The 22,900-nt window shown below is 37.1% G+C and overlaps 2 protein-coding genes across 2 annotated transcripts; both read right to left on the reverse strand.

Moving 5' to 3' along the window:
* Positions 1-574: 574 nt before the first annotated feature.
* On the reverse strand, positions 575-5,197 carry LOC117988123 (uncharacterized). Its single transcript, XM_034975235.2, has 5 exons — positions 5,060-5,197; positions 3,519-3,560; positions 2,258-2,715; positions 1,682-1,850; positions 575-1,058 (listed from the first exon to the last, which is right to left on the reverse strand). Exons 1-5 carry the CDS (start codon positions 5,139-5,141, stop codon positions 820-822), a joined length of 990 nt encoding a protein of 329 aa, XP_034831126.1. The 5' UTR covers positions 5,142-5,197; the 3' UTR covers positions 575-819.
* A 1,180-nt stretch (positions 5,198-6,377) lies between these two features.
* Positions 6,378-17,568, reverse strand: Su(z)12 (Polycomb protein Su(z)12). Its single transcript, XM_034975222.2, has 9 exons — positions 17,397-17,568; positions 17,263-17,309; positions 16,889-17,182; positions 15,944-16,151; positions 14,845-15,080; positions 14,288-14,498; positions 13,155-13,360; positions 12,374-12,648; positions 6,378-11,657 (listed from the first exon to the last, which is right to left on the reverse strand). Exons 1-9 carry the CDS (start codon positions 17,494-17,496, stop codon positions 10,964-10,966), a joined length of 2,271 nt encoding a protein of 756 aa, XP_034831113.1. The 5' UTR covers positions 17,497-17,568; the 3' UTR covers positions 6,378-10,963.
* Positions 17,569-22,900: the final 5,332 nt, after the last annotated feature.

Below are 22,900 nucleotides of genomic sequence, written 5' to 3' on the forward strand. Positions count from 1 at the left end.
AGCTCGACCGCCCGCCCGCCCGCTAGCTGGCGGTGTGGCCTGGGCTTAAACTTGCACAGCAACTGCGCGCAAATGACAATGGACAGATAGAACGCCCTCTCGCTCTCGTAGTTTGTATAGTTTCCTTCGTTCGCTTCGCCCACCCGCCTAGCCCGCCCGCCCGCTAGCTGGCGGTGTGGCCTGCGCTTAACTTTTCAACTCAAGGATTAAGCGATTTGATCCATATTCATTTCATTTTGTCGATTTTGCTATAAAAAAGTTGCCAGAAATAAAACAAAAAATGGTTAAGTCAGAGATATTTTATTTCGGTTTATGTATGTACCGTTGTAAATTTTTTGTCTGATCTTGTTCCATCTCAATAAATAATCGTAAACATACAAAAAGACGCAACATACGTAAAATTTCAACATACAAAAAAAGCATAAATATAAATTAACAATATTTTCAAATAACTTAGCAATGCCATACCACAGTCAGGAGTGAACTAGAGTGAGGGAACTCTCGGTTTGATCCTGAATCGACGATATGTCAAATATCGTTATGGTGATGTGAAATCATAGAAAAAAAAGGGCTACAGTAGGGCTACATGCCTCAAATGTATAGTACGCGACAGGTCGAGATGGCAATCGGGGTGCGGACGCCCCGCACACGCGCACAGTCCCCGCGCTAACCCGGTGCGGGATAGCGCTTCATACCCCGATCGCCATCTCGACCTGTCGCGTACCTTTATGAATCTTGCATGTCTTATCTCCGTGAAAACGTATCCCATTTTATATTGATTTTTTATTGGTATGTGATCAGCATAATCTAGACTTAAAATTACTTTTCGGTTGGCCAAAGTTCATTGTATTTGGTTAAAAAAGTTTTCCTTAGCTCCGAATTCCTCGCCTGCTGGTCTTTCTCCTTGCTTAGGGTTTCGATGCTTTGTCCCACGCAGAGATCTCCCGTAAAGTGGATGATTAACACTTGCGAGTTGAATGAGACGTTCTTGTCCAGGTTTGGTTTTGCGTAATTTGGTCCAAAATCCATTGCGTAGGGTGGTAAGGACGTTAAGTCTTCTGCAAAAAGAAAACATACATATTAAAGGTCGATTTACATCTACCGGCAAGTGGCTGACAGACACTCAGAGACACAACATCAGACAAATCAGAAAGCGCATGAGAGTAGGTACATTGAGTTTAGCGAAATACTGCGCACGCCAGAACTCCTTAGTTGGAGAGCACCCTTGTTATAAGTCCCTCAAATTGCTATTGCACTGGAACCATGTCTCATTAACCTCGAAATGACGTCATTTGACGTATATTTAAGTAAAAATATACCATCAGCTCGAAACTTCAGTCTGTGCTGACATCACTAAAATGGCGGCCAAGCGAATTAGCAATTTGCGGGACTTAATACGATGTAATTTTTAAAGTAGTTATATGACAGAATACCTAGGTACGTACTAATAGTTACTTTCAGACTACCTACTTATATTTTATTTTAAAATATTTCGGTCCTTCCAGTCTAATAAAATATAGCGCCTCTCTTATCTCCCTCGCTCTCCCATAAGAAATAAGTCGTCGAAGGGTACGCTGCATTCCTAATTTCCTAGGTATGATTCTGGAGTCATATGACAGAGTCAGACCAACTACCCGCAAAAATAGACGTAAAACGTATCTAGGATATTATTTATTTTCACCTGTATTAAAATCCTCAGTGTCGTGGGCGGAAGAATCTCCCGTGCATTCAGGCCCGCAGCCGCCATCCTTCAGTATACCCCGCATTGTCGTCAGTTTGCTGATCACCTTCTCACTGCTTTTACTCTGATCGTTCTTGTGCCTGTCAATATTGCGGAGGAATTTTTTCATCTGAAAATTGTAAGAAATCTTTCAATGCAAAAAAAAATGAGTAGGTATGGTTTAATGGAAGTGTGGTACTCTTGTGGTACTAATTAATACGACAGCGCATATCATTCGATTGCGCTGGTTAAACAATTTTGACAAAAGTCGGTAACTGAATGGGTGACCGACTTGGGAAGTTCGAATTTGGCATTACTGATAGATAGATTGCTTCGGAGAGAGCACGCTGAGTTGTTGGTCTCGTTGATATCATAAATGTACGAGTCAAAGTTATTCGTGTCGTGTGTGGAAGGATTGGGGAATCTACCGCGTTATTATACCAAGAAAATACCACATTATGTGATTAATGTAAAGGAGTAGCGATCCTTAGCAATGATGAATACGACCCAGATAGTAGTAAAAGCCTGAGCACCAACCGTTTTCGTCATTTTCTTGGGTGGATCTAGATAAGACTTTTTCGGTTCCCCAGGGTTACTACCTACTACGCACATCGTGTTTTTTGGTAAATCAAAATCGGAGTGTTGAGCTTGAGCTTCCATACTGTCTTTTTGCCTTCCGGGTGTAGTTGAAGACTTGCTGCTTGTTGGTACATAAATAGACTTCGGGGGTTCTGGCTCTTTGTGACCTCTTTTAGAATGCCTCTTCCTCCGTACAGGAGATTCATCGTCATTGGAAAGACTTTCTTCTGATGTTGAGGGGAATACCTCGTTGAGGCTTAAGACTTCTACGTTACATTCCTCAAGGTCTGCAGGAGTATCTATGTCTGTCACTTGGCAGAGGTGGTCGGTTGAGTGTATGCTGATGAATGATTTCTGGCCGACGCACAGGCTTGATGCTTCCTCGCCCGACCCGGATGATTTCTTCGACAGTGTTACTGTAAACAAATGTTGTAAATCCAGGCAATCAAAGGTTTTCAACCTCACAAGTTTTAAATCGATTGAAAGTGAAATTACTTAATGAATCTTTTATTTAAGTAACTCATAAAATCTCTGTGGGGTAAATATTAGGTAGGTATCTATAGTTCGCGACATGTCGAGATCTTAATCGGGGTATGAGACACAGGGACGGCGTACACCCCCACGTCACCCACGCTATGAGCTATCCCGCACCGGGTTAACGCAGGGACTGTGCGGTTGTGCGGGGCGACCCCATCCCGATTGCCATCTCGACCTGTCGCGTACTATACCTACCTGTTCAAGGGAGTGTGTTGAATATAGTTTAAAATTCAGCTAAAGGGGGTACCTCGGCAACCTGGGGGTAAAAATAATAGAATTTTAATCTAAACTTAAACTAGATATCGAAATGTTTGCTCTACCCTCAGAGACAGAATGCAAGGAAGTTCAATAAATATTATGAGGTAATAAGGTGTGGTAAACAGAGCCAAAATTTCGGTGGTTGGATCATGGATAGGTAGAGACTAAAGCTAAGACTAGAGGCTAAGACGCCGAGCGGCTTGGAACAAGGAGCTGCAAAACGAGCGATAGAAGCAGATGGAGGAATCTTTTGAAGTAGGTAAGTCTGGTCCTCAAAGGGCTAAGTGCTTAATGATATAATACATGGCTGATGGCCACACATATTTATAGCCATAATGTGGACAGGTGTGCCTAAAACATGCAGCAGGACAAACTATAAGAGGTATAAGTTTATATCTATAAATAATTTGAACCATTTACTTACCAGCATAAGTGCAGCTCTCGGTCCTGTTGCAATTTATCGCACCTACAAAATAAAACAATAGAAGTAGGTACCCATATAATGCGTGTAATATGAGACCTATACTCCCTGCCCTCTGTTCTATATTATTACACCTCCATGCGCGTATATTATACAGCGAGCAACGAATTTTGTACCGTGTTCAGTACATTTGTGTATTTTTTACGCACTGTACAGAGACTAGTTAATAGGCTACTTGACTCATATCTAATTTCGTCCAATAAATGATTATTTATTATAGTATTTTGCTTAAGACAACGAAATATATCAATAACAATTTTTAAAAACGCAGGATGGATATATAAAACCAATTTAAAAAAATACAGTTTTTATTTTTATTTGAAACGCAGAAAACGCTGTCAGCCATGATGTGACGTCATTAAATATGTAAACAACGAAATGTCATCCATATGTCACGCGGGGACTAACGTATTATCCATATATATAAAATTTAAAGTCCTGACTAACTTATATATCAACGCACAGCCTAAACATCTAAACAGCTGGTCCTAGATACATGAAATTTGTGTGTGTGTTCTTTGTAGGTAAAGAGAAGGTATCCACTAGGAAAGGATTTTTTGAAATTCCACCCCTGAGTGGGTTAAATGGGGGTTTGAAATTTATGAAGTCCACGCGGGCGAAGTCACGAGCATAAGCTAGTTTTTATATATTTCTAAAAACTCATAGTAAACGTAAAAAAATATCGTTTTCTCTTTATAAATTGAATAAGTTATTAAGTAAGACTTACAACAAACTGATCTTTGCAAAAATAAATTTGGGTTGAAGTCTTTGTCATATAGGATCCCTTTAAGCAAGTCTTCGCGTGTTACGTATATTTATTTCACTGGGCACTCTCAATCCACAACTTTCCTGTGGTCTTTATCGATGCGTTTTTTACATTCTCGGATGATACAATAACGATAATTACTATATTTTTCATGTAAACTAGTATAGAAGTCATGTTTATTAAACTTTGGGAGGTTATGCTGTTGTTTACAAATGCATGACGTCAGAGCACAGATAATCTATGGGCCAAACATGGCCGACAGTGTTTTCACCTGTCTAAGAAAAAAATATTTTTAAATTAAAGTTTTACGGTTTTTAGGGCGCAAAAAAATATAGTGTTAATTTTTTTGATCTAATAGGACAAATATTAACCATTTAAGACCAACTTAAAAAAAGTGTCAACTAGCCTATTGCAGAAACTATGGTAACAGAAGGACCACTGCAACGGACGATACTATGCGTACTCGCACAAAGACGCTTCGTAGGTACCTAGCTACGTAACGACGTATCGTACCCCCGACCTCTCGAATAGGGGCGGATGGCGGATGCCACTAGGCAATCACAAGCTATACTCCAAGGTCGTCAATTACTCCAAGATTATTGATGTTTGTATGACAACCCCAAGTGGACAAGCCAGCCAGCGTTGGTCCTTCGCCGAGCAAATTGGGCTTAGTGTGTAAGTGCCCCATTACCCACATCGTAGGTGTAAATAAATGTACCTTTGTCCACATTTGCATCACTTGTGTATACGTCCAATGTACTTTTATCGGCTAATTTGTAAGCATTCTTCGAATGTGACATATTTAAACGATAAATTTCAGTTTGTTAGCATATTGTCAAATGGCTTTCCATTTTTCTTTTTTCTATGACCATGACCATTCTAATTTTAATAATTTTGACAATTTAGTTTGAACTTTTTCGTACCTACCTATAAGTGCGCGACAGGTCAAGATGGCAATCGGGGATGAAGCGGGAAGACGCCTCGAACACCCGTACGTCACCCGCGCTCGCCCACACCGGGTTAGCACGGGGGGATGTGCGGGTGTGCGGGGCGTCCCCACCCCGATTGCCATCTCGACCTATCGCGTAGGTATAGCTTGGTAAACTTTGTAGTTCGATCAACAAGACTTGACCGTTGGGTTATCTTAAATAACGCAATTTACAAAATACATATATCGAATATTAATGACCCATACTTTTACTTGTATTTAAAAATATTAGTCAAAATAAGTCGCCATACTAGAGAATTTCTTTTATGAGTTCTATTACACTTCACTTATTTTGTGCATGACCATCGATATAAATGACAAGATATGGTCAAGCGAATAAAATTTTTCACGGTTTTGGAACCAAATAACCACCTCTTAGATACTAATGAACGACCTGTTTGGAATCCAGAGGTCACTGAGGTTGCATTGGTGCTAAAGCACCACTGAATCGGTGCCATTTTGTTTATTCAATAGCCCTGTCCATACGAAGTAATATATAAGTCAATGTGCATTACATTTTATTTTATTCTTTTTATCCTATTATAAATACTATTACTACTTTACTACTACTACTACTTTTTATCCTAAACTAACTTATGCCCGTGAGTTCGTCCGCACTACACTTCAAACTCCTATTTTACCACCTTAGGGGTTGAATTTTCAAAAATCCTTTTTTAGCAGATGTCTACATCATAATAGCTATGTGCATACCAAATTGCAGCCGAATCGGTCCAGTAGTTTGAGCTGTGCGTTGATTTATCAGTCAGTCAGCTTTTCCTTTTATATACATACTAGCAGATGCCCGCGACTTCGTCTGCGTGAAATTAGGATTTTTAAAAATCCCATGGGAGCTCTTTGATTTTCCGGGATAGAATGTATGTCACTCTCCAGGTCTTTATCTATACCCATGCAAAAAATCACGTCAATCCACTGCACCGTTGCGACGTGATTGAAGGACAAACCAATAAACCAACAAACAAACACACTTTCGCATTCATAATAAGGATACTGATTTAGATTGGATGACGATTTAATAAAAACATGCGAATACTGAAAATAATAATTATATTCATTTCATAAGTACAAAATAATTACTGAACATTACTGAAACATTGGAAAAAAAACAAAATATTCAATTACTCATTGCAATTCGAAAATAATATAAGTTATTAACATAAACACACAACTAATACCTATTAATTAATAATTATTATTATAAAAAGAGACTTTCTATTTCACAATCACAATTATTCATATAAACCGCGTATATAGAAAAAACTTGGATAAGGCAATACAAACATTAGTCTTTGTATTTTGTAAATTTTATCCGAATAGTTAGTTCATTGAATTCGGTATTTTTAACAACGCTACACTCTAGCCATGTTTGTATACATTTAAGGGTGTAGCGAATAGAGGCCACGAGTGGAGAGGAGGGACATGTGGCGACAGCGAATATCGCTTGTTAAGCTAGCCACTGACGATACGTCTGTTTGAAATGCTTCCAAATGGACGTACTCCAGATTAAAGGCACATTGACTATACTTCCATTTGGACGTACGCTCCGTCACTTCGAACTTCGTCTGTCTGTCTGCTAGCTTTTCACTTTTCAATTCGTTTGGAAATCCAAATCTGGACGACGTCCATTCAATTGGAATACGTTTTTCACATTCACGAAACGATTTTGGAAGACGTCCACTCCATTTGGATTGATGGACGTATCGTCAGTGGGCACTCTTAAACAACGCAACCTACAGGCCTTTTCACAATATTGTGTATTTGCTACAACCCTTAACAATTTTAGAATTTTTGTTTTTGCTAACATTAGAGCTAACCAAATTATTAACATAAGAGCATTTTATTCTAGCCTTCTGAGTTGTACTCAAAACGATTGTACAAGATTATTGCCACTATGGTATTTACGTTTTGTTCTAAATAATGAGAGCCCTATTCCTATAAATTGTAGTCTTTAATTCAGTCAATTGATGGATTAAAATACCTTAATTACACTATTGTAAGTCTGAATGAATTTTTATTGACATTAATACCAAAAACACTGATATTAAACTAATAAAATATGGTTAAGCTCTGTAAGTGAAAATTGCAAGACTGATTTTATAGAAATTGTCAACTCTGAATTTTTTTACCGTCCGCTTGATCTTGATTTTATTCTAAAATAGGAAAGCTCTTGAAAAATATTAATATTTTTTTACTAACGCAGTAAAACTAAATTTTTACATATTTGGCAATTTCTATAAAAGATAAAAATCAGACATTTAAGACATAAAATGGAACGCAACTTACAAGAAAAGAGATCTAAGATCAGCAAATCAAATAGTACGTAATAATTTAAACAAACTTAACTATTACATCCATTTAATGGACACTCGTATGCCTATTTCATATGAGGACAGTAATAGGTATGATAGTCAAAATATGAGTCATTTGAATGATTACAAATTTTCATCAAATTCATAGGCTGACATTGTGGCTAATTCCGTTGTACACAATCTCTAAACTAAACTAAAATGACACGTGCTATCCCTTTCATAATGTTGCTTGCGGAAAAGGATAACACTAGATTTAGACCCGTTAATTTAGTTTAGCTTAGAGATTGTGTACAAGAGAATCAGCCCCAATGTGGCTAATTCCATTGTACACAATCTCTAAACTAAACTAAAATGGCACGTCTAAATCTATTGCTATCCCTTTCATAATGTTGCTTGCGGAAAAGGATGGCACTAAATTTAGACCTGTTAATTTAGTTTAGTTTAGAGATTGTGTACAAGAGAATCGGCCCCACTAACTTATACATGGATTTTGTTAGGCCAATCGTAATTTAGTAGAAAAAAAATATTAATTCAAATAAACTTCGACAATAATTTAACACTAGATTTCCGATCCGGTTCAAGTTTAACAGTTACGTAACTTTAACCTGCTGTCATGCAACTGGATTTTAGTTAAATAATTTGACCGTATCAGGCAAACAAAATGGTGTATAACGCGTAAAATTTAACTCCTCACGCGCCATTTTAACTTTGTGTGTCAAATTTCATGTCAAAAGTACGATTTTAGTCCTTGTTTTAAAGGTACCGTACTTTTGTCATGACAATTGACCCATAGTTAAAATGGCGCGTGAGGAGTCATTTTGTACGGTCTATAGATATCTTAGACATTATGACAGTATTGTTTTATCCTACAAATAGCCCCACATAAAACAGACATAGCGTAAAACTTATAATTACTGGGCAGTATTATAATTTTATCTAATCACATGACAATTTTAATTTAAACCTAAAATACGCATTTTTTTAAATCAACTAGATGTTTGGAACGTTACCGATTGTAACCAGAACGCTAGCAAAAAACTTGGCGTTATTGTTATACTACCTAAACACAATCCAATACCAATAACCATTTGCCTAATTTTGTAGTTTAGTGATTTAGTATTTTTCAAACCTGCAATGTATAGCGTGCAAAAACCAGATCAATGCCCCACCTACGACGCGGCATTGACTTTGAGTGGCCTACTTACGTAACGTTCGTTGACATCTATTGTCAAGATGTTTTATTTGCAATATATCGTGAATTTTACAAACTACCTATAGGATTGGCGGTGTTCCCACTAGATTATAACATGGGGTTATTCAAGGGGCGGACCAACAAATTCCTAAAAGGCCGGCAACGCATCGGCGGCTCCTCTGGTGCTGCAAATGTTCATGGGCGGCGGTAATCACTTAACATCAGGTGACCCGCCTGCTCGCTTGCTCGCTATATCTATTAAAAAAAAAAAAAAAAAAAAGGATTTTTCAAAATAAATTTCGCGTTTTTTTTGTGGTATCATATCAGTAATCATCTGTACTATCGCCTGTCTTCATTTTTGCCAGCGTTCTGGTTACACTCTGTATAGTTAGATATATGGGAATATTAGGTAAGCTCAAGCCATATTATATATAAATCGTACTTTGACTTAGAGTAACGACAGATTTATGTGAGACACAACTCAAGTCTTGTTTTAACTTTAACTAAAGTCTGAGCAAAGTCAAACTACGCTCTATAAATATCAGCTTTAAAGTATAAATAACTAACACCATTTATGCGACTTCGATCTAACCCTTGAACTGTGCCCGCTTCCCTCAACCGAATTTAAACTACGGTGACCAACTACTCAAGAGATATTACAGTGCAAGTGTATGCACAAACAGTTGCACCCTCTATTTCCTTACTCAAATTGTCCAATAGGACGTCAACCTGACACGACTGGACAGAGATCAGGTGCATGTACGTGCTCTCCGAGGCACGGGGTTTACATCGCCAACTTCACAACTCGGTGTTGCTACTGAAAATTTCCAGATAAAAAAACCCAAATAACTTTAACCCGGGATTCGAAACCGTGACCTCATAATAAGCAAGCCACTACACTAACGAGGCAGTTTCTTGAAATAATAATGAACCAATGATTTCCGAGCGAATGGCGCATCTCACCCTTGGTAATTTTAACGCTTCGCATCGCTTCGACGCGCCAATATACCTTGAGCTTTATTCCTCATCGACCTTAACACATTCCATCTAGACTACACCACTAGGTACTAACAAGTTAAAAAAAACTGAAAATGAATGTACAGACATGACCGTTTCATTTTATTTTATCTATTCTAATAGATAAAATAAAATGAAACTATTCTAATAGATAAAATAAAATGAAACGGTCATATACAGACGCAATATTGCGTCTGTATACAACTAGATGAACCGACAGACTATCTCAGTCTGACATAACGAGTTGCCTGAACAGGCGACACTCGAAGCCTCAAGTTCGAGTTAAACTGATCGTACACGACCGAAAACAAAGCATTTTTTAGTATTGACGATATTGCCAATGACGTCATCAGTACCCCTAGTATTTTTATTTTTACTAGAAAATGCACGCTTAACCCGCGTGGATTAAAGTTATTAATAATCCTGTGGGAACTCTTTGATTTTTCGGGATCCAAAAAAGCCTATGTCCTTCCCCAGCATGCAAGCTATCTCTGTACCAAATTTCGTCAAATTTAGTTGAACGGATGAGCCGTGAAAAGCTAGCAGACAGACACACTTTTGCATTTATAATATTAGTATGGATTCCGATACAAGTTAGCCCCACCACAAATCTACTTTGTGAAATATATCGGCAGTATAATGCGTTCAAAATAAGAAGAAGAAAGTCAATAACCTCTATTCGTCAACTGTTACTAGAAAATTACGGTTTGGTTTTTGCATTTAAATTAACTTTTTTAAGTCTTCAAGTCAAACTACAAAATCTGTTGAAAATATTATAATAATTATTATTGAAAATAGATTTCTAACTAAGAAGTCAGTCATATCATGTGGCGGAAAGTCATTCCTTGTCTTAGTTTGAACGTATTATACCGCAAACACGATTCCAAATCAAGATATCTTTCAAAACTAATGAAAACCATAAAGTTTTCGAGACGTGAAAACTTTTACTAGAGGTTGGTATACCAGTAATGACGTCAATAGCACGAATTTAGTCAGTACATTCGTAGTTTCACTCGCGTTTTCAGTACTGAAAAATGTATTGCACTCTGATATGCAATCCATAGGAGACCAGTCCAAAAACTAAATACTGATTAAACGCTATACAGAGCTTTTCCTTTCCGATATAGAAGACCGCTTCCTACTCTGTATACTCCCTGAGGACATTTTCCTTTTATTCTCCCCGATTGGTCCGGGACTGGCCGATTTGAAATTAGAACTAGTGCTCCCCATCCTATTGGCGTTTTGGAGATTTGAAGTTTTTCTTCTGACAGACGGTGACGCTTCTACGTTGTTCAACTTCGCTGTAGCCGTCACAGGCTTCTGTTCTATAATAACCGGTTGCTGATACTTCCCGACCGCAATCCAATGCTCTCTCTGAGCTTTTAAGGAGTCCCTCATCTTTTCTTTGGATTCAGCACTATCCGCTAACATTTGATTGAGCATTTGCACAGTTTGATATAAAGCTACCGGGCTTAACAGCCCGAAATCGTGTAAAGAACACATGTGGAGAGTAAAGTTTCTATACAAATTCTTTTCTAATAACTCCTTCCCCTTCATTTGCAGGAACATTTGACAGGCTAGAGGGATTTGACAGTCGCCGACATAGTTGTACTTCATGACGTGTAAATTCCACATTTTCATAAGCTCCTTCTCTCCCTCATTGACGTCTGTGAACTCGTCAATCATCATCATGGTTTTCTGTTGCAACCACAGCGGGTCGGTTTCGCTTTCGGAATCGATGTCTAATTCGTTAGGGTAAACTGGTAGGCAGGATATTGTGTGGTGGTAGAGTCTGTAAAGAATTGTTCTATTGAAGAAAAATGTAAAAGTTTCCCTACTTTGCTGTTCAGCTAATCTATAAATATATAAAAGGAAAAGGTGACTGACTGACTGATCTATCAACGCACAGCTCTAACTACTTGACGGATCGATATAATGACGTAGGCATCCGCTAAGAAAGGATTTGTGAAAATTCAATCACTAAGGGGGTGAAATAGGGGTTTAAAATTTGTGTAGTCCACGCGGACGAAGTCGCGAGCATAAGCTAGTTTACCTTTAAATACAATACTGCTTCGCCTTACATTTAACTTGAGTTAATATATAACATACTGTTTAAAAGTTATTTTAGGCATAGTAAAGGCTTACCCTTTCAAACTACTTGAAAAAAACCTGTGAACTTAATGCCTCGAGCAGATTAAAGGCCCAAACGCACGCACGATGCGGCAGGCGCCTTGCTCCATATAAACTATAGTACGCGACAGGTCGAAATGGCAATCGGAGTATGAGGCGGGGGGACGCCCCGCACACCTTCACGTCTCTCTTGACCTGTCACGTACTATATATTTGTCGCACCGCGTCGCTCAAGTACGCTTTGCTCCATACAAACTCATATGAACTATATTTAACGTGCAGCGTCGCGTCGCGCAAGCGTAAGTGCGTATGGACCATAATTTGTGAATGAGACCTTTCTAGCGTGTCCTGCGCAGAACAAAACTTGAATATTCTTACCTATTATGTCCAGTAAGATAAGGCCTCTGTGCATCCACAATATCACTATCATCTAGCTCCAGAAACTCTGCCAAACTGTGTCTCTGGGGCCTCCTTCTTATCCGAGGCCTCCAAACCAGCAGGTGTGTGAGCGAGGCCCTCCGTGTAGGCCCCGCCCGAGGCCCCGCGGCGCTGCTCCGGCCCTGTGCCGCAATGAGGTCGTGGGGGGACCCAGTGTATGAGCCGTCATATAGCTCGTTTATTGACACGTCGATACGGGCGCCTCCTGGGATCGGCTGTGAGTTTACAGAAATGAGCTATTTGGAACAATGGTATGTTTATAAAATACTAGATAATGCTTTATTCCGCGTGGATTTAAGTTTTTGAAATATCCTGTGGGAACTCTTTTGTGTTTCTGGGATTAAAAGTAGGCAATGCGAGATCCTGGGATGCAAGCTACCCCTGTACTAAAAATACTCCCGTGGGAACTCTTTGATTATCCGGGATGTCCATTCTTGGGATGCAAGCTTTTACTGTATCAAATTTTGTCGAAAACGGTTAAACGGATGGGCCGCGAAAAACTACCAGACAGACATACTTTCGCATTTATAATATTAGAATAGATCATGCACATGGCTCTCAAGGCTCTCTTGGCACTTGAATGACATTGACAGGGGGGCGCTTTTGGAGAACAAAGGCTTAGAATATTCAAACAAGAACAAAGGGGACACTTTACGCCAACGTTAGTTTCGATTTTCGCCACTCGCCAAGATAGTCTTGTCGGTATATAAAAATAACTCACGAAATATGTAAAGTTGAATCTGGAATGGCACAGCTTCAAATGTTTGAGGAGAGAGTAGAGAGTGCCGCAGTCCAGAGAGCACCACGGACAATGTAGATCGTCGCAGGCTTCCGTCTGTTGTCTAGAGTTGTTGTTGTATAGGAACTGGTATATAATCTGTTGCCGTTTCGACTCGCCGCCGTTTGGTTCCGCTTTTAGTTTTTCATCTATACAAAAATGGACATATTTGGATGGACATATGGAGTTTTCAAGAACTAATGAGTAGTGATTGGAATTTAAAAGAAAAGATTACGAGAATCTAGTCACTTTTAGATAATCCTCTAAAGTCTAGGTTCTAATTCGGTGGAATTCTGACGTTGTTTTTTTATACATCAGGCAAGTTATTTGTACGAAAAACGAGGTGACCACCACCTGAAGTTCGATTTTACACAAATTACCTAAAATCCCTATCAATATTCAAATCATCCCAACCTATTTGCCTTATGCAGTTAGAGAAAATTCGCAAAGCAAAGCACAATTCAATACTTGATACAAATAATTAGGTTTAAAACATCGATGTAAAACAAATCATTAAAAACTCAAGATAGGCGAAACTTATAATTTGTATTTTAAAAAGTAATGACAAATTCGTACACATGTGTGTGTGTGCACACATACGCGTAGCGGCACAGCCTTAATAGATACTGGGGCCGATTCTCTTGTACGCAATCTCTAAACTAAACTAAATTAACAGGACAAAATCTAGTGCTATCCTTTTCCGCAAACAACATTATGAAAGGGATAGCAATAGATTTAGACGTGTCATTTTAGTTTAGTTTAGAGATTGTGTACAACGGAATTAGCCACATTTAAAAAAAAAAAGAATAAGTAGTCATGTTAAATGACTAATATTCCCTTTACCTCTCCAACTAAGCGTCAAGCTTGTGCTAGGAGTAGGTACGACAATAGTGCAACGGGTGGGGTTTGAACCGTCGCGTTCGGTTTTCAGTCCACTCCTTTACCGGTTGAGCTATTGAGGCTCAACATTGGCGCGATGTTTACGCACCTTTGAATAAAACGACACCTACAAGCATGCTTCAGAGCATCCAGTCTGTTATCAGACCCTTGGGGTTTAAAAAAAACTTAAGACTCACTTTTACTATCACTAGTCGAAACTTTCTGTGTGGAAAGCCTGTCTTTGGCAGAATTAGTGTCCTTCTTGACTCCATTGCTCTCTCCTTGCTGGTACAGCTTTGGTCTGTTCACTAAACCATTAGTGGGCTCCTGACTCCAGCTTAGTTTCAGTTTCAATAGCGGTCTCACTTTGAATATGTTGAATGGATTTGTCTCTGATGTGTCATTTTCCTGGAAAAAAAACGGGCAAGTACGACTCAGGCTCGCGCACCGAGGGTCCCGTACTACAGTCGTATTTTTTCGACATTTTGCACGATAAATCAAAAACTATGCATAAAAATAAATAAAATTCTGTTTTAGAATGTACAGGTAAAGCCTTTTCATATGATACCCCACTTAGCATAGTTATCTTACTTTGAAAATTGAAAAAACTAATTGTTTGTTCATGAACACATATTGATTTTTTTGTGATGTAACCACAAATTCACGGTTTTCGGATTTATTCCTTTACTTGTGGTACCCACCTATCAAATTTAAGTATTACATACTAGTTTTAGATTATTAAAAAATCACTTACATTAGGTATAGTTTCCCACTGAGCCATCAGAGCTTTATGCGGAGACCGCGCTATAGTGGCGCTGCGACCCCCAGGCGTGACGTCATGTAATACTAGATCATATTCCCCATTGGTGAGAAGGCATCGGTTGTGTTTGTCATAGACAATCAACTCGCTACCGTAGAGCTTGCTCCAGTTGGTATCTGTGGTTGGTGCGTTTAAGTCTGTTGATGATTTGAGACGTTTTGATAGAGGTTCTGGAAGAAAGAGGATTTTTTATTATTTTGATCTTGATTTATTTGTACTATTATAAAATGCCTAGTGTATTTATGTAATTAGACTAATTACCAATTAGTTATATTGTGATTCAAAATTCAAATTATTTATTCAGAATGGGTAAAATTTTATGGTTATGCTTACCGATGGTCAAAATTGTTAATTTGTAAGATGAAACTTAAAGCTAGCCTTATCTAATTACTATATAAATCATGACCGCGTGGAATGGTGCCAAGAATACTGGCTGCATTTCCGCGCTGGACAGCCAGGCTGATCCGCTGCTGATTTGTAAGATGATATATTGGTGATAATTAATTACATACTTCAAACTAAAGTTATGAGCTAATTAGTATATAATGCTTCATATATAATTAGTATATAATCTCTTATGTATTTATGTAATTACTAATTTGTTATATTGTAATTAGGTTTAAATCACAAGATGACATGTAGGATTTGATATTAGAATGTAAGATGAGCTAAAGGAGTTTTAAATCATAATCAAATGTTCTTGCCATCATTAAATTAAATTAAATTATCATCTTATGTAATAAATCTACCTCTACCTGCAGAGATTACCTCTGCAGGTAGAGGTAGATTTTATTTATTACTATAGGAAGCTAGTGATAGTAAAACTTAAATTAACATGTAGGACTTGACTTTAGGGCTGAATGTGTCACTAGAGTGGATACAATCATAACAAAGAATTTTTTATTTTTTTTAATAGATATAGCGAGCAAACGAGCAGGCGGGTCACCTGATGTTAAGTGATTACCGCCGCCCATGAACATTTGCAGCACCAGAGGAGCCGCCGATGCGTTGCCAGCCTTTTAGGAATTCTTACCATCACTATCACCATTTGTGATCTCTGAAGAGGTAGATCCGTTAGAGCTGCAGGAGACCTTAGTGACGGTAACTCTTAACATTAACATGTAGGACTTGACATTAGGGCCATGAGATGGGCTAAATGTGTCACTAGAGATGCTGACTGCTGAAGCCATGGCTGGAGGCTCAGAGGTTGATGGGTTGAGAGGTACAGAACAACTGCCCACCTAAAATTATAATAAAAATGAGTTTGTGTTGATTTTAATGGCTAACTAACTTACGCTCGTGACTTCGTCTGCGTGGACAACACAAATTTCAAACCCCTATTTCACCCCCTTAGGGGTTGAATTTTCAAGAATCCTTTATTAGCAGATGGCTATGTCATAATAGCTATCTGCATGCCAAATTTCAGCTCAATCCGTCCAGTAGTTTGAGCTGTGCATTGATAGATCAGTCAGTCAGTAAGTCATTCAGTCAGTCAGTCATCTTTTCCTTTTATATATTTAGATTGGCGACATTTGCTGAAAAATGTTCCAACCCACAATCAAGTTTAAATTGAGATACCTATTATGAACTGATAACAGCTGGATAGTTACGGTAATCATAGTAGGCACTAATGAGTCATCCTAGAGCCAAGTATGCCTTTGTATCATGTGGAGTCATTGGTTTCCCCCCAGCTATGCTGCACTTTTGTTTGATAGTTTATCACAAACATTTTTATTTAGACACTAACTTTTTAAATGATTTTAGAGGGCCTTAAAATATTTGACAACTACATTGTGATGATCACTATCACTCCTGATTGGCTTACACAAGTTAAAATACAGTTGCAGTATGAATACTTCACATCACAAAATGATAATCACAACTGTTTGCAATGATGAGAAGGGATCCAATCATGCAAATTGTATTAGAATAACAGTATTGGTCTATGCAAAATTTGATTGTAACTATAAAGACTTACCGATACTTCAACAATCGCTGATGAACTTTCCTTCCTTTTTTTGTGACAAATCTTCAATAAAAGAGTTTCAACTTTAACCTGAAAGTCTCTGGAGCATGGGTCTTCTAAGCTTTTGTCATAAAATCCAAGGAATGTTAAAGTCATATAACCACCTAAGCTATTAGGCTGTAGTTCTGTGCTCTTCTTCAAAGTTATCTTCTCCAACAAGGAGTCTACTTTGAAACCGACGCGACTTTTGTTGCTCCTGGACATTCTCCGCTTCATATAGGACAACGTCCTGTTGAGGAATATTGGCTGCAAACATAAAACACCCCTCTCTAACACTTGTCAAACTAAAGAACCAAATACAAACTATCTAACCACAAAGTACGAACCGACAGCATATTTCGCGTCCGCAAGAATCTGTATATCTGTGTTGGTTCTGAAATAAGAAACAGTTTCGAATAATATCGTGTGCAATAATTCACAAAGAGAACGCTACTTGTGTACCGTTCAAATCGTGACTTACTTTCGAAGGCTTGTAGGAATAACTCATGGTCAGCCTGTAAGTGATCGATTTTAGAGTTTTTGTTTGTTTCACTATCTTTTTCACGCTTCTTTGGGGGCATTTTAGGGTTCACCTAGCCAATTTTAAGACCGAAACCGCCAAGTTCATCAGTTCGTTGACATGACAGCGTCAGGTCAAGCCATAGATTCTAGACTAGCTGCTTTGTTCTTTTCAATTGTTAAAGTTCAGAAATTTAAATACAGTATAAAAGACAGACATTGAAAAATCTAACATTGCGAACTAAAACATTAGTTTTGCATAATATTATTAAGGACAAAATAATGATTCTTATCTAATCATGCATAATTTTTTAGTTTTAAACTAAAGTTATAAAGGCATATAACGCGTAAAATTTAACTCCTCATGCGCCATTTTAACTTTTTGATAAAATAAAACTATAAAAATCGTGCCCGCGTTGGATGGTACCAATAATACTGGGTGCATTTCCGCTGACACTGCCGGCAGCACTTTTTGTGTCAAATTTCATATCAAAGTACGATTTTAGTCCTTATTTTAAACGTGAAATGGTGAATTCACTCTGAGGGTGAAGGAGTGAAACGAACTTTTGACATGACAGGTAACCCATAGAGCTAAAATGGCGCGTGAGGAGTCATTTTGTACTCGTACGTACGGCTGCGTGAATGACAGCTACTTACAGTGTGCTTATAGTCACAGACCAATAACTTATAGGATACAGACCGCTAACTCCATAGACGATGTTTGTTTCAGTAGTAAGGGGAAGTGGGAGGCAAGGAATTTATATAACAAATTGTCATTGTAGTAGTGATTGTCTGTCTCACATTTTATTGGTTTTTACTATGAGAATCCACAGGACCATCTCTTTCTAACTTTATATAATATATAGCAATTATATGCCCGGATTGTCGTAAATTAGGGATGGCGTGACAGCAGGAAAACCGTAACTTTTTAGTGATGTCCTTTTTACAGATTTTAACGGTTTTGCTATTAATTACCGATTTTCAGTATTTATCGGTAATCCTACTAATAATTATTTAGGAATTTAGTTTTTCAAAAGAAAAATCAAACAAATTTATCAAAAATATATAAAAACTTTATTTAGAATAAATAATAAGCGACTCTACCACCGGTTCAGAAAGCAGATTCTATTGAGAAGAGCCGGCAAGAAACTCAATAGTTGCTCTTTTTTTTGTAGTGTATTACATTATTTTAAGACTTGTATTCTATTTTAATTCTAAAGATTTTAGGTCTAAAATAGTTTTGTACCAGCTAAACAATGATGGGTTTGGATAGATATAACGCATGCTGTAGGTGCATATTTAAGTCAGCAGAAAGTGTATTGACATTATATAAGTCTTATGCAGGGTGCACATTTAATTAATTAATTATCTTTGCCATATTTAGTTGATACAAAATACATAAAATGATTTATTCGATCAATAGAAATGTCATCCTAAAAATAAGTGCAACCTCATAGTGCAACCCGCGCAACCGCCTCAACCCCTTGCACAGCTTAATCAATCTTATTATTTTTAGGTCAAAAAGGTTTTAAGGATCGTTACATTACATGAGTGTGAAAATCATACATTTGAAAACCACGCGTGTTACTTGCAACTCCGCACCACTAAAACTGTGGTTGCACCATCAAGCATATTTTTAGGATGATTGTAATTTTTTCATCCCAAAAACTCGAATTTTTAAATTATAATGATAAAGATTTATACAATACAAAATCACTGCAATAGCCAGAGCTTCAATGAGGATATCAGCTGTGTTTTAAAATATTTACGAAATTAGATGATTATGCTTCTATTATAAAATAAGAACAAAAAGTTTTTTTCCAAAAAACATATTAACTTAGAAAACTAATAAGTTTTGAAGTAGGTATTCAAAATATTACTTTAGAATTATAAGTGATTGCACAGGCGGATTGCGAGTTTTATATATATACTAGGTATTTAACATTTTACTTATGTGGTTAAGAATTTAGAAGCGCTCAATGAGGCTATAATTTAAAATATTATACTAGATAGATACATTATGAACCTGTCAGTATGCTGTATAACATATTATATTGGAGTGCAATCATCATCACATCAAAAGAAAAGTCTCGATTTACTGACTGACTCATCAACACCCAGCCCAAACACTTGGACCTAAAAAGTTGAAATTTTTGAAGCGAAATGCAATTTTCTAAATTACCACGGGATAGAGAATAAAGAGAAATAGAATTCCACCTGAGTGAAGCCATGGCGTGTCAGTTAGTCTGCGAACGGAAATGGCAAAATGATACGACTTTAATGTTGTTCAAGAGAGATAAAATAATAAAGTTAATCTTAATATATAAAAGGAAAAGGTGACTGACTGACTGACTGACTGATCTATCAACGCACAGCTCATACTACTTGACCGATCGGGCTGAAATTTTGCATGCAGATAGCTATTATGACGTAGGCATCCGCTAAGGATTTTTAAAAATTCAACCCCTAAGGGGGTAAAATAGGGGTTTGAAATTCGTGTAGTCCACGCGTACGAAGTCGCGAGCATATGCTAGTGAACATTAAAACATCAATTCAAACTTTTAACAGTGGCTTAAAACCTTAATTACTTTTGCGACGTACAGTTCTATAGCTTGCGCCTTTAGTAACTTTTGTCGCAATCAAATTTTCCATTTCCTTTCCCTTTTTTCTCGAATCAACATTATGTATTCTTCTATTGAAGTTAATACACCATTGTCTAACTTGCATTCTTATTACGAACAACCAAAAAGCTTTTAAAAAATCTGATTTATGCTCAACACAATCAAACCAAGATGTATTAATTTGTTCGAATTTGTTAATTAAATCTGAATATATGTAAACCTTACATATGTCTGGCAAAATTTTTTCAATGATAGATATACAATCCCATACCAGGGACAACAATTGATTGGATGGGTAGTACAATTTTTTGTTACTTGAATCAAATTCTTTCATTTCAATTAAAGTATGAAATGATTTAATTTCGTTAGACAATAGTGTATTTCGGCAATTTGGGCATTGCTCACAATTTAACTTTGGAAATAAATACCGACAAACTGCGCCGGCAATATAAGACAAAGCATTCGTTTGAAAAACGTTTTCAGGTGGAACACATTCTTCAATAAAATTTACGTTATGAATATCAGAACTGTAATCAACAAATCGTGTATCAAGTTTTGGTCTACTTACCAAATTACTTAGAGTACCGAGCATTTTATCACTATCGGCGGCGCAATTCGCATACAGAGATTTCCCGGTTGTAATGTTATTGATCAACAATGTTTTGAACAATGAAACAAAATTATGACAGTCCGGGTGTGTGCTAGAACCACCCTGACCTCTAATCTGAGAAAAGAAATTTTCCAGGGGATCCTGGTTTAAACGCGTCAGACTCAAAAATTTAACGCCTGAGATTAATCTAAGATCTGACCAAAGATGTTTTATAGTTTTAATGTCGTGTATAAAATTTCTTAAACACAATGGCTTACTTTCTCTTGAATCTGACGCATCGAATTTCATTGATTCTAGTTTCTTCACTGCTTCATTCCAAAAATCAAGATGAGTTGAATTTATAGATAAAGAATTACATAGGTCAGTACTGGAATAGCCGGAGGAGTTCAGGCTGCTGAATAAATTATGAATCAATAAAAGGATCTCAGCAGTGAAAAGTCCATTATCAATGTTTACAGATGGAGGACAATAACCATGTTCCAGTTGTAGTTGACGATAAGTGTTCATCTGTATTCTTAAGCTGTGGGCCACATCTCTGCTGAAGACTTGCGCAGCAAGTTTCACCTGTAATGCATAGTTATTTTTTATTAGATATGTTAATAAACTAAATTTGATAATGCTATTTAGATTTAAAGTAAACATTGTGGCTAATTCCGTTGTACACAAACTCTAAGCTAAACTAAAATGGTACGTCTAAATTAGAGGTGTCAAAAAATAATGTACCTAATAAATTTATTAAATATATAAATGTATTCAAGATATTCGTTTTTAGATTAAAACAAAATTGAATACAATATATAATAAGTAGTGAAAATTTGAGAAAATGCTTCCTAAAAAATAACTCAGACGTTCGATCTTTGATACGCCGCGCGCGGCGCGACCGAGCGACGATATTAGAATAAAATATATTAGGTAGGTACAGCTGAATACAAATATCGTCGCGATTCGACGGTGAATAATTATTACATCGAATTTTCGTATTGGCCTGTTACATGTTGACTGTGATGATACGAGTATGCGGCTAGTATTTTTATTATTTTGTTTGTTTCGTAATAAATTTTGAATGCAGTTTTATTTATTTGTGAACTTGAGTGTCGATAAATATTTAATGCGAATAATTGTAATATAGATTAGGCAAAATAATGTAGATTAGGTACATTTTTGTGTTGTGATAGATTTGAGTCGCGCGTTAATAATACCTATTATAGTAGATTTGTTCTTTTTGGAAATACTTGCGTCATTTTATAAATCGTATGAGAAAATGTTTTTCAAAGTGTAGGTATTATCATACATTTAAGTAATATAGGTAATAGGTTACGTACGTGAAGTGGTATTGTTCTTTTTAGAAATCATCATCATCATTTTATAATTCGTATGATAATAAATATGTAGAAATGTATGATAATAAATATAGTAGTTACCTACTAAAAAGATTTTTTTATAGGTAACTAGGTAAACTTACCTACCTATTGTATTGTAGGTATCTACTTGACATTGCTTTATCGTTCTACTTGTTTTTATTTTTACATACATAGGTAAGTACTAGGTACTGTATTCCGCGACAGGTTGAGATGGCAATCGGGGTATGAGGCGGGGGTGACACCCCGCACACCCGCACGTCACCTTCGCTCGCCCGCACTGGGTTAGCACAGGGGCCGTGCGGGTGTGCGGGGCATTCCCTCCCCGATTGCCATTTCGACCTGTCGCGAAGGTATGGATTGGGTACCTATTAAGAGTAAAATTTAAAATTTAAATCAATCGAGTTAAATACAAGCTATACCCTAGTTCTCGACCTTATTGACGGTTATGAGAAAGTTGTTTTTTGTCATATTCTTGTTCAGTAGGTATCATTCATAGATTGTTAAAATGTTGTTCCCTATGTCAATAAGGTCGGAAATCGATTGCACCCATTTTTCTGCTTGCGCCTCACGGTTCAAGCAATTTTTTTTTTTGTAACAAAATAATGTAACGTTAATAATTATTAAATATTTGTCTGTAACACGTGATAATATTGTGATACACACATGAACCTGTATTTGACACCTCTAGTCTAAATCTATTGCTATCCCTTTCATAATGTTGCTTGCGGAAAAGGAAAGCACTAGATTTAGACCAGTTAATTTAGTTTAGTTTAGAGATTGTGTACTAGAGAATCGGCCCCATTGGGCTTAAAATATAATTAAAGAATTTAAATGAGTGGGTTGGAAATTCATAAGGATTCAAATTTTTGTTTAA

This window comes from Maniola hyperantus, chromosome 14 (assembly GCF_902806685.2).
Source record: "Maniola hyperantus chromosome 14, iAphHyp1.2, whole genome shotgun sequence".
Lineage (NCBI taxonomy): Eukaryota > Metazoa > Arthropoda > Insecta > Lepidoptera > Nymphalidae > Maniola > Maniola hyperantus.

Bases quoted from the DNA above. Each gene is read 5' to 3' on its own strand.
- LOC117988123 (XM_034975235.2), bottom strand. From the start codon at position 5,141: ATGTCACATTCGAAGAATGCTTACAAATTAGCCGATAAAAGTACATTG. The intron at 2,716-3,518 runs GTAAGTAAATGG...ATTTGTTTACAG, and splicing joins CGAGAGCTGCACTTATGCTG to TAACACTGTCGAAGAAATCA. The intron at 1,059-1,681 runs GTGAAAATAAAT...TTCTTTTTGCAG, and splicing joins CACTGAGGATTTTAATACAG to AAGACTTAACGTCCTTACCA.